We start from the raw sequence: 12368 nt of genomic DNA, 5'->3' as shown, positions 1-12368 counted from the left end.
AGGGAGAGGGAGAGGGAGAGAGAGTGAAAGAGAGAAGACGAGGGAGAGTGCGAGGGTGAATAAGGGAGAGGAAGACAGAGGGAATGAGAGCGATGGTGAGAGTGTGGGACAGTGAATTGTAGAAGGAAAGAGATAGGGAGGTAGAGAGATGAAGATAAAGGGGGGATTAAAAGCAGACAAAGGGAGATTTTGATAGATAGAGAGGGGGAATAAGAGATAGTGACAAAATCAAAGAATTAAAAGTAGAGAGAGAATCAAAGTGCGGAAAAGTGAAGCTCAGCGAATGATAGAAAGGGAGAAAGAGATACTTAGTGCGAGAGAAAGATGGAGAAAACTGGAGATAAAGTTAGGAAATGATAGAAAAGTAGAGGAGCAATATCTGTTTTCAAAATAAGTGGGGTACACCATGTCTATTTTGAAGAGTACATCCCACTTTTAACGAAAATAACTGTCTTCAAAATTGAAGTCCCTCTGCAGACCCAAACCTTCAAAATTCCAGTCAGATTTCTGGCTGGGTATTTTGAGCTGCAGAACTAGCTTTCCGCCTCCTGGCCAAGTATATCTTTCGACGATGGTTGAAATGTGAGTAGCGCCCTCAGGCCAATGAGGAGCCCTCTTGTTCTGCACATGTAAAGAAAGAGAGGTTTGAAGATGGAGTTACAGAATGAGAGGAAAGTGGAGAGTTTAAAGCGAAAACTAATTTGAGAGATATAAGGAAGCGAGGCACAGAGTTAGAGGGAGAGAGTAACTTAGAGACAGAGAAAGAGACTTTCAGAGAACGGTAGTAAAAAAAAAGAATAATTACTAAGGTGAGAGGAATAGAGAAGAAGAAAGCCACATAATGATGGAGAGAAAAAAAATGAGTAATAGACAGAGAATGAGAGAATGAGAAACATACTACGACATACGAAGAGATGAAAAAAGAGAGACAGGAAGGGGGAATGACCGAGAGATAAAAAAAAAGAATCCATAGAATTTGATAGATAGAATCAGGGAGACGGACACAAAGAGGGAATTAAAGTAAGAGCAACAGAGAATTTGAAAGACAGTTAATAAGGGGGAATAAGAGACAGAGAGAATCAGAGAGTTAGAGGGAGAGAGTAACTTAGAGATAGAGAAAGAGACATTCAGAGAACGCTAGTAAAAAAAAAAAATTTACTAAGGTGAGAGGAATAGAGAAGAAGAAAGCCACATAATGATGGAGAGAAAAAAAAGAGAGTAAGAGACAGAGAATGAGAGAATGAGAAACAGATTACGGCATAGGGAGAGATGAAAAAAGAGAGAGAGGAAGGGGGAATGACCGAGAGATAAAAAAAAACCAGAGAATTTGATAGACAGACAATTAGAGAGCGATTGAAAAAAGCGAATCAGACATAGAAAAAGAGGAATTCGGACAATGAGAGTACCCTTGGGAAGGAAAAAATTAGAGCGCAAGGGAGGCGAAGATAAAAATAGGAAGAGAATTAGAGTTAGACAGAGAGAGATGAACGGGAATAAGAGAGACACATACAGAATATCAGAGAGCAAAAGAGCGGATAAGAGAGTTTTTGGGAAAGAACTGAAGAGAAATTAAGAGAGAATCATAAAGCATCAGAGATTTAGAACGAAAGAAAAGAGAATCAAAGAAAGACACAAGTCTAAAAAAACTTGAAAAAAAAACGTACCAAATGCCTCCACTTTGACCCCGTCCCAATCCGGCGCCAAATTGACTGGGAGGAAGTCCGATGGTTTCAAGCTCGGGGAGAAGAGACAGGAGAAAGAAAGAAAGAAAAAGCCGCTCTGGAGACTCGAGAGAGATGAACGAGAACGAGTGGCTCAGACTGTGGGTCAAGGTCATTCAGAGCCACTGAGAAGTGAGAAAGATGGAGAACGAGGGAGGGAGAAGGAGACTCTGGATTCGCACATACCCAAATAACAAGAACTAGAACGAGAACGAGAGTAACGAGGTAGTTTTTTTTCAAAAAAACCTTAAAAAAAATTCGCGCAATTCGCACAAAGCGAACCGCACAGCCGTGTGTGCGAAGTTGTGTTCGTTTTCAACATTTTTCTGTTTGGAAATCCGAACAGAACTCGCAATTCGCACCAAATCGAACAATCCGAACAGAACAACCATGTCTAAGCAGAGTATACTTTAAGTAAACATTTGGAGTGTAGAGAGAAGAAAAAGAGGGGAAGTGGGGGGTAAAGTCAGAGAGTGCAGGCGGCGAGGCCCTTCTTGGCGGCGACGAGCTCGGCAAAGGCCATCTGGAGGGCCTCCTTGGCGACCTTGTAGGCGTCCATGGAGGAGGCGCCCTCCCGGGCCAGCTTCGAGGCGTCGCGGCAGATGTCGTTGTACCGCACGCACTCGTCCAGCACCAGCCCGTTGCGCGCGTTCTTGGTCCACCGCTTCAGCACGCAGTCCTCGGGCAGCCCGCACACGCCCACCACCGGCAGCACCCGCAGCACGTGCCGGCACAGCATCCCCGCTGCCACCCACCGCCCGCAGCTGCACCTCGCCTTCTTCTCCGCCGCCGCGTAGCTCACCACGCAGGCCCCCCCGCCGCCGTCCCTGGCCACGCGGAACCGGGCCAGGCCGTCCTCCTCCTCCTCCTCCTCCCCACCCAGAGCAATCCTCTCCACGCCGTAGCCCAGAGACTGGATCAGCTCCTCCTCGAACACGTCGAAGACGGCCCGGGTGTAGAGCTCCGCCGCCTGCTTCAGCAGCAGCGACGGCGTCCGGGGCTCGGGCTTGGTGTACAGGTTGGCCAGGTCCTCCAGCGCCTCCCGCTCGTACCAGCAGGACACCGCCTGCTCGAACAGGGACACCATCACCAGCGGCGGCGTCCGGGCCGAGAAGTACTTGCCGAAGAAGCCGGCCGGCTCCGGCGGGGCAGCCGCCGGCGAGAGTTCGCCGGAGAAGGCCGCGTCGCCGGCCGCGTTGTACGCGGACACCCAGCTGCGCCGGAGGGCGTAGGCGGTGTGCAGCCAGGGGTTCTCCCCCAGGGAGTAGCGCTCGACCATGGCGGCCCAGGCCTGCTCGAAGGCGTGGGGCGTCTCCGAGCCGTGCACGCAGCGGTCCAGCTCGGCCCTGAAGCCGACGTGCTTGGCGAACACGTTGGACAGCTCCCGGCGGGTCCGGCTCAGGATGCTCCACTTGTTCAGCCGGTGGCGGGTGCCGGGGAGGACTCTCGCCGCCGCCGCGCTCACCGCCTCGCCAGGGTCCGTCGTCAGCGACGCCGGCGCGCGCCCGCACATGGCCAGGAGCCAGTTCTCCAGCGCCCAGGCGTACGCTGCCTCGGACTCGCCGGAGAGCAGCAGCGCGGCGCCGAAGATCACGGGCTGGAGGTGGTGGTTCACGCCGGTGAAAGTGACCAGCGGCAGCGCGGCCGCGGTCCTCTCGCCGTGGTTGGCGGTTAGAAGGGAGGCGTCCAAGGTGACGGCGTCGCCGAAGGAGTAGTAGGACATTCTGGCCTTGGCGTCGGCCCAGAGCGCGCGGCTCAGGCAGCCCTTCTTGTCCAACTTGAACGCGTAGAAGAAGGCGGCGTTCTCCTCCTGCGTCCTCTTGAAGTAGTCCAGCAGGTTCTGCGTCTCCTCCGCCCCCACGGCCATCGGCGCCGACGCCGCACCGCCGTCGTCGCTCCGGGCCGCAGCCACGGCCTCCGGGGAGGGCAGGCGGTGATGGTGGTGGGGGTGGTGGTGGTGGTGGTGGTGGTGGTGGTGCGGGGGGCCGTTGTGAGGAGGCATGGACATGGACATGGCCATGCCCGGGGACGCGGAGGAGGTCTTGGCGAGGACGACGACCTCGGTCTGGGACTGGATGTAGTGCACGCGGCTGGGGGCCACGGCGAGCTCGTGGGTGTGCTCGAGCTCGAGCTTGGAGACGACCCAGCGGTGGAAGTCCTTTCGGATCACCTCGAACATGGCCTTGCAGCCCTCCCGCGGGTGGTGGTGGAGATGGTGGTGGCTCCGGCGCGCCTTCCTCGAGCCGCCCTCGTCCAAGGGGCCGGTGGCGGCGGCGGCGGCGGCAGAGACCTCGTCGAAGGGGGAGGGCGAGGGGGCGGGCGCAAAGCCCTCGCGGGTGCAGACGAAGCGGCGCATGACGAAGGAGTCGTCGCGGGTGGAGCGGCGGGAGAGGCGGATGCGCACGTCGAAGCCGAGGCGGGAGGCGAAGGCGTAGTAGAAGGTCTGGGCGTCCTCGTGGGAGGAGAACTCCATGCCCACGAAGGGCTCGAGGTCCGCGTACTCCTCCGGCGCCACGTAGCGCACGCGGCTGGGCGGCAGGACCGCGTGGTTGTGCTCGGGGGCGAACTTGGTGACGACCCACCGGCCGTAGTACTTCTGGATGACCTCGATCATGGCCTGGCAGCCCTCGCGGATGCTCGTCCGTTTCCGCCGCCGCTTCCCCTCGTCGCCGCCGCCGGCCGACGCCTCCTTCTTCATGTGGAAGCCCTCCTTGGAGCACACGAACCGCCGCATGATGATGGACTCGTCGTTGCGCGAGCGCCGGGACTTGCTGATGCGCACGGAGAAGCCCACCCGGCTGGCGTACGCCATGTAGAACAGCTTCGCCGCCTCCTCCGATTCGAACTCCATCCCCACGTATGGCTCCGAGCCCCCGTCCTCGCCCTCCAGCGACACGCCGTGCGACTGCTGCTCCAGCAGGCCCTCCTCGTTGAGATCCACCCCGTCCCTCACCGACGAGCCCTCCTCCTCGCTCGTCGACCCCTCCATTCCCTCGCCCGCTTCTCTTCCTCTTCGCCCTACGCCGCGGTTTCGCTTCTTCTTCTTCCTCTTCCTCCCCTTCTTCTTCTGCAACCGAGGACGGGAGATATTGAAGAGGGAGCGAGTTGATGATGATCCCAGTCCCACGGACGGCTGCTGCGTGTCATCGACGGAAGGGCAGAGCAAAAGGGGAAGTAGCGGGTAGAAACCGGCCAAACGAACGGAACCCTAGCATCGAGGGGGGAGGAGGTCGAGAAGGGAGCCGAAGACCCGAGAGAGGGGTGAAAGGGGGAGGAGGAGGAAGCAAGGAAGCCCCTTGCCTCATCTGCCGGGGAGACAAAGCTCGGACGCGACAGGGAAACTCCGCCTCGCTCAGTCTGAAACGCCGACGCCGGCTCTTTGGAGCCGTGACACGAGTATGCGCGTGCGAGTGATAGGGAACGGACTTAATGGGCTGAGCTTGATTGAAACTTGCTCTTCTTGGGCCTTGTGGACGATGATGAAATACCGGGCCAGATGAAAAGAAGAGATTCGGGCCTCCACAGTCCACTTATCAAAAGAACGAACCTGACCTTCAATTTGAGGAGCACGGATTGGGTCGAAAGGCTTAAGTATGAGCCAAATGTCGGATGAGAAATAGGAAATCCGTGTCTTTCCTGATATTGGAAATAGTGTTTGCCGATCCCAATACCGGTACCGGACGATGGTATACGGACAGATGCTGTACCGGATACTGGAAAGGCAATTTCCAGTATCTGTTATTTTCGATAACCAGATATCGGATATCGGTATTGGATATCGGTAGCTACAGTGCCGATATCTGATACCGCTATCCGTCTCGATGTCGTCATCCGCCTCCATCTCAGGGGGGAGGATGACGACATCGGATATCGGGTGTGGATAACGGGTTTTCGATATCCACATCGAATAAGATTGTTTTGGTTATTTCGTGTATTTTCGATTCGAAAATTTGAATCGAAAATACAGGAAAGGCGGAAAGAGAGCCATAGAGGGTTTGGACCGCGGACGGCGGCATCGGCGAACGGCAGAATCAACGATCGCGGACTCGGGGGTAAGTTCTTCTTCCCCCTTCAAATTTATTTTTCTTACTCTGCCTCTAATTCTCATATTCTCTGCCGCTAAGTTCTCCAAAATTTTCTTCTTTTTTTCTGACTTCATTCGCTAATTCTCAGTTCTTACATTCCAATTTTGCAATTCTTCTTCTGCAATTTCTCATAGCTCCTTCCAGTTCATAAATTGTTGGAATCTCCCGTTCATAAATTGTTGTATTCAGTAATCCGAAGTCAGAAGTCAGAAGCTTCAATTTTTTGTATCTTCGTCAATTCTAATCTACGATCTCACTTGAACCTTTTTTTCTGTCATTCGCTCTCAATTTTGTTATTTCATTATCTTCCACTCTTCTCTCCTTCTCTCTCACTCTCTGCCTATTTTTATCTTTCTTCTCTAATTCTCATTCTCTTCACTCATTCACACCCACTCTACGATCTGCCATCAACCCTTTTTTCTTTATTTATCTCATCTTTCTCTAATCCTCCCTCTCCCAAAATGTCTGAAACTGTCTGAATTTTTCTGCCTTTCTCTCTTTTTCTTTTTCTCCCTTCGTTCTCTCATTTTTTCTCAATCTGTGAATATTTCTGTCACTCCCTCTCAATTTTTTTATTTCATAATTGATAACACCCTAATTTTGGTCTTTATTTTATGTTATTAGCACAATTTTATGCATTTAAAGAGCTTAAAATGGGGTTGTTATCATATATTTACATAAGTTGAAGGTTTCCAAAGGATTTCTCATTTTTCCCTAATTTTCTGCTAATTTTATGAATTTTCTAGGATTTATTGGAGCTTGAAATAACTCTTTTTAAATGAAAATGGTAGGTACAAAATTTATTTTCGAGCTTAATTATTATGGGGATGAAATACTGAATTTTCCAGAATTTTCTCGAATTTTTTAGAATTTTTTAGTATGTTATTATATTTTTCTGAGATTTATTTGAGGAAGAAATACATTTTTATTAAGAAAAAAGGATATATTTATGATGAAAAAATGAGTATTAAGATTATTCTCAAACTTTGAGGGACTTTTCGTAAAGCTTAGGTGCAATGATGCCCTCAAAAACAGCTCTCAGTCGTGGTTGTAGGCGTAAAGATATCATTTAAACCGTTCCAGGGTTTTATTGCAAATTATTTAATATTTGTTTTAATATTTTTAGGAGAAACCAGAGGAGAGAGAGTGCGCAAGGGGCATATATACAATTACCGGTGGGCGGCGTCAGGCGGCAATTCCAGTTTTTAAGGAGGATTTTTTACAAAAGCGCGAGGGAAGTTTTTGACCGATTGACGTGGCCTCATCGTGGCCGTCAGATGAGAATCCGACGGCACTTGATGAGGACCAGCGCCCGGAGGTAAGTTCACCACCCACACAGCTCGTACAACGCGCATGCACGGGCGGTGACGTGGCGAGTTCCAATTAGTTAGGGAGAAGTTAAAACGCACACGTACGTGCGTATCAAAAAGTATACAATTCGCGACTTATGAGTTTTTTCTTTGTTTTTATTTTCGTCAAGGGGGTACGTGGCGCAACGAGAATGAACCCGCCTGTAAAAGCTGAAAAGTCGCCGGCCAGTGAGAGGGTGACACCTCAGCGTGCGGTTTAAAAGAAAATTTATAAATAAATGGATTTAAATCCAATGGCTAAAATTGGTTTAAATTCATTTATTCACGACTTTTGATCCAGAAGTCCGATTGAGATGATTTTTTATGGATTTGCTCGTCTTGATCCCCTCTTTATATCTGTATGGTTGGATTATTGAGATCAAGCCTACATTGAAAGATAAAAAATAATTACTAATGAGGGGTAAAATGGTAATTTTTACAATTTAACCGAAGTATAAAAGCCGAATTTTGAGAGGAGGGGGTCATTCTTGATGGTGCTCTATCACAGCTGCAAGACAGAGAGGAGCTCCAGCTTGGATCAACCTATTTGGTACTTTTTCCTTCTTTGTATTTGAACTTTTGGTGTATTTTGGATGTTGTTAGTTGAATTTCTTAATCTTTCTTCTTGATCCATGTCTGAACTTCTAAATCGCTTGGCTTGAGCGGAATGTACAAGCCCTGACTAGGATTTAGATGAGAAATTGAGAGATTTCCTAGCTATTCCAAGTGCATATAAAAGAAAACTATAAAAAAAAACTTATAAAAGGGTTAACATTCTAGGATATTAAATTTTCCATTTCATTATCCAATAGAGTAGTTATTACTGAATTGTCAAACCTAAAGAACCAACCAAAACGCCTCTAAATTTTCTTCTTAATCTCTCTAATTGAATTCTTTGATCCTTTCAATTGGATCAATTAATTCAACTTAGAGCCCCTTATTTCATCTACTCCTCTCATCTCTTCTACCCCCCTTTCCAAATTTCTCATCTAATTAGGGTGATTTAATCTCTATTGAAGATTAAATTAACCCCAACTAGGTTCAAATTATTCAAGACGAACATCAATTGGATTTCTTACTAGCTTCCGGACGACAGTCGTACTTATCACTACACATCTTAAGTAGAATTTTTATAAATTTTATTGTATAGGCTAAAATTGACAACGACAAGGGTTTAAAATTGCTTAAAGATTACCCCTATTTTTGGCTTATCAATAATCTTCCATTCTTCTCTCCTTCTCTCTCACTCTTTGCCTTTTTTATCTTCTCCTCTCTAGTTCTCATTCTCCCTTCTTTCTCTCATTTTTTCTCATTCCCTCTCAATCTTGTTATTTCATAATCTTCCACTCTTCTCTCCTCCTTTCTCAGTCTCTGATCTTTGTCTCATTCTTTTGCATTCAAACATCTCTCATTCTCTCTTGGTGAAGTCCTTGCGTGTTTATTGGTTGTTGGTAGCCTATTATTATTGACTGGCTGTGAAATATGGCAAACAGAAATTCAATTAAGATTGTTGGGATATTTTTCTATCTTGTGTTATGTTCATTGTACCTCTTACTTTCATTATATTTATAAGCATAGATCAGCATCATGCGTTGACGTATTAAACAATCATTGCTTGCCAAATTATGAATTCAGATTCATGAAGTCCTTGCGTGTTTATTGGTTGTTGGTAGCCTCTTATTATTGACTGGCTGTGCAATGTAGCAAACTGAAATTCAATTAAGATTGTCGGGATATTTTTCTATCTTGTGTTATGTTTATTTCTTGTGTTATGTTCATTGTACCTCTTACTTTCATTAGATTTATAAGCGTAGATCAGCATCATGCGTTGACGTATTAAACAATCATTGTTTACCAAATTATGAATTCAGAACCATGAACCCACCTGGAGGTAGTGCCCCACCCCAAGACAGATCTGGGTCAAGAGCTAATTGTCCTAAATGTACGAACGCGGGAACTTCTCGTGCCATACAGAGTCAACCTCGTTTGAACCGTTCAGTCATCATTGACTACTTCAAATCCATTGGTGATGAATACTATGCATGCTTTCTGTGCCGGGAGACGAACCCGCACAATAAGAGAAAAATGATAAAACGACAGGCCGACAAAAGCACCAACGTATTTTGGAGACATTTCAAAGCTTGCCATCGTGAACGTCATGCGAAGCTTAAGGGCTTGGTGTTGGAAGATCTTGATCAGTCACGTATATCAGAGAAAATACAAAGCAAACAACAGCGAGAGCCAAGCTGACGAGGGCCGATTAGAGGGCATACTCCAAACGAGAAAAAGAATGTCATTGCACAATTTATATGCATGACTGATTCCCCATGGAGCATTGTTCAGAATGTCGCGTTCAAGGAGATGTGGTGCTACGCGACACTACTCGACTTGGATGCTCCCAGTGCAAAAGTCATTAAGTAGTGGACCATCCAAATGCATGGACACATGAAACAAGATGTGAAGAAGCTATGGGAGAATGTGGACCGAGTATCCCTCACTGTAGACACGTGGACTGCGGAGAATGGTACTGGACTTCTAGGCATCACCATCCATTGGGTGGACGATAAATGGGTGTACTGAGAGCAGATACTTGTCATTCGAGAAATCGTCAGCAAGCACGATGGGGACAACATGGCATCCATCGTTTTCCAGGCCCTAGAAGAATTCTGTCTACAGCCAAAGGTCAGCATTTAGCGTCAAACTTATCTTATTAATTAAACATGTGACTTTACACGTGACCGGTATTTATGCAGGTGTACGCCGTGACTATTGACAATGCCTCGGTGAATAAAAGTATGTTGCATTGATGGTGAGAAAGATAAAGATCATCAACCCGACGTTTAGTGCCAGAAGGCACGTCCCATGCGTTGCACACATTCTGAACATTATTGTGCAAGCGGCAATAAAAAGCTTCGGCATTCCCCCAGCCCAAGCTGTAGAGCCCGAAGAAGGCGACTTGACCAGGACAATAGACCAGTATGACAGCAAAAATGACAACAAACTTGGAGATATATTCTCAGCATCTGATGACAATGACGGAGCACGCCAGCCGTTATGTTTGGGTGATGTAGTTGCGAAGGTGCAGACACTAGTGCGTAGTATTCAAAGCTCTACCCAATAGAGAGAACATTATGCAAAGGCATGTGAAGACAACTCCGAAGTCGAGGACTCTAATATGGTCGTCTTAGACTATCCGACCCGATGGAGCAGCACTTACACTATGTTAGCCGTCGCCGTGAAGAAGCGTGATGTAATTGATGAAGTGTCGAAGGCTTTTGGCTGGAAGGGGAAGGCGACAAAGATGTCGAAGGACGAGTGGGAGTTGGTGAAAAAATTTTGTCGCATCCTTGGATGGTTCGCTGTATCCACCGATCATATTTGCAAGATAGTGATGTCGACGATATGTGACGTATCATATCTCATAGACGGCCTCAAAGAACACATGGATGAAGTGGTCCAGCAAATCGAAGATGACACTTTCTTCACGTGCGTACGACGGTTGCATGAAGGAGATCGTTCCAACATGGCGTAAACATGCAAGGCAATGCAACTCAATCTTGCACAGTATGCAAAGATCTTGTGGGCCAATGAGGCAATCACCGGCGCGGCATTGATGGATCCATTCCACAAAGGGTCAATGCTCCGTCAGGGCGTCAGAGAAGCAACCATCACATACATTCGGCCCTTGTTACCATGTGACTCGCCGAAGATGGGGACTCAAAAGGTAAAGAGTTGAACTCTTGCCTAGAGCACATTATGCGAAAAGTCCAACTAGCACTTGCGTCAACAAAGTCGGCGCGGGACAAGTTCAATCAATACCTAACGGAGATCGTGCCTAATGAGGGAATGGTCACCCCACAATCTTGGTGGGCCAGCATAGGGGTGAAACTAGGGAAGGACACGGTCTGACCGAACTTCGGTCAGACCGGACTGAACCGGATTGTCGGTCAGCCAATTTGGGGCTGACTGAACCGTTCGGCCCAGGTCCGGTTCGCAAGTCGAACCGGACCGAGGACCGTTCGTAAATAATAATATTATTATAATAATTAAAATAATCACTCTCCCCCGGTTCCTCTCCCGTCCGCCAATATATTCCTCGGTCAATACGGAAGAGAGGGAGAGGATCTAGACTGGATGCCACCCCCCCCCCCGCCGTTGCCACGTCCACAACGTTTGAGACTCTCGTTCGCCAGACTCGCCGTCGCCACCGCCACCCTCTCACAGTCCCTCTCGTAGTATCTCTCACCGTCACCGTCGAGACCCTCTTCCCACCGCCACCCTCTCGCCGTCGCTGTCGCCACGTTTGAGACTTGGTAAGCCGCATTTCCTTCTCCCTATCTCTCTCCCTCTCGTAGTGCTTCCCTCACATGCTCTTCCTCTCTCCATCTCCCAGTCTCGCTCTACCCCTCTCCCTCTCTCTCTCTCAGCCTCTCCCACTCTCATTCCTACCGTCACATCCTCCTGCTTTCACCTCCTCTCATGCTCTTCCTCTCCCCCCCTCCCTCTCTTACGCTCTCATTCCCTCCCTCTCACGCTCTCCCTCTTATCTCTCTCTCTCCCTCTCTTCTGCTCTAATTCCCTCCCTCTCGAACTCTCCCTCTCACACTCTCTCTCTCTCTCTCTCTCTCTCTCTCTCTCTCTCTCTCTCTCTCTCTCTCTCTCTCTCTCTCTCTCTCTCTTTCTCACTCCCCCTCTTACACTCTCCCTCTCTTCTCTCTTCCTCTCTCCCCCTATCTTGTTCTCTTGCTTTATGATGCCGGACGTCGTCAAGGCGTCGTCCGGTCGTCACCGAGGGTAGCGATTCGGTATCGATACCAAAAACTCTATCGGACAACGACGGAGGGTGTCGTCCGATAGTGATGATAAACAGAAATATGACGGAATGCAAAAAGTCTATATGTGGTACGTGCAAGTGCCGACTCGCGGGGCGTGCCATTCCTGGTGTTCCACGGGGTCGCCTAGGGAAGGATAGTCCAGGCCTCTCGAATCTCGTCCGAGGGGTTGTGGATGACTACGCGGTCGAACGGGAATATCCCGCGAAGTTGCTCACACGCGACAGGCGAGCCCGACTCGTGCCGGACGGGTAAGACTCTCGGACGATTCATCGTCATTTTCTCAAACTGTCTCTCTCACCGACGTCTAACACGAGCGCGGTGGAGGCAAATCGAAAGTATACTGAAAAAGGTAAGAGATGAAAGAGCAGGTTCGGGGGG

At 48.8% G+C, this 12368-nt stretch overlaps 1 protein-coding gene across 1 annotated transcript; it reads right to left on the bottom strand.

The window, feature by feature from the left end:
• Positions 1-2076: 2076 nt before the first annotated feature.
• On the bottom strand, positions 2077-5120 carry LOC144708386 (protein FAR1-RELATED SEQUENCE 9-like). The gene has a single exon (XM_078581665.1). It carries the CDS (start codon positions 4708-4710, stop codon positions 2188-2190), a length of 2523 nt encoding a protein of 840 aa, XP_078437791.1. The 5' UTR covers positions 4711-5120; the 3' UTR covers positions 2077-2187.
• Positions 5121-12368: the final 7248 nt, after the last annotated feature.

Source organism: Wolffia australiana, chromosome 10 (assembly GCF_029677425.1).
Source record: "Wolffia australiana isolate 7733 chromosome 10, ASM2967742v1".
NCBI lineage: Eukaryota > Viridiplantae > Streptophyta > Magnoliopsida > Alismatales > Araceae > Wolffia > Wolffia australiana.
This window is presented reverse-complemented; position numbering and strand designations above follow the sequence as displayed.

Excerpts from the sequence above, each read along its gene's own strand:
- LOC144708386 (XM_078581665.1), bottom strand. The coding sequence starts at position 4,710 with ATGGAGGGGTCGACGAGCGAGGAGGAGGGCTCGTCGGTGAGGGACGGG.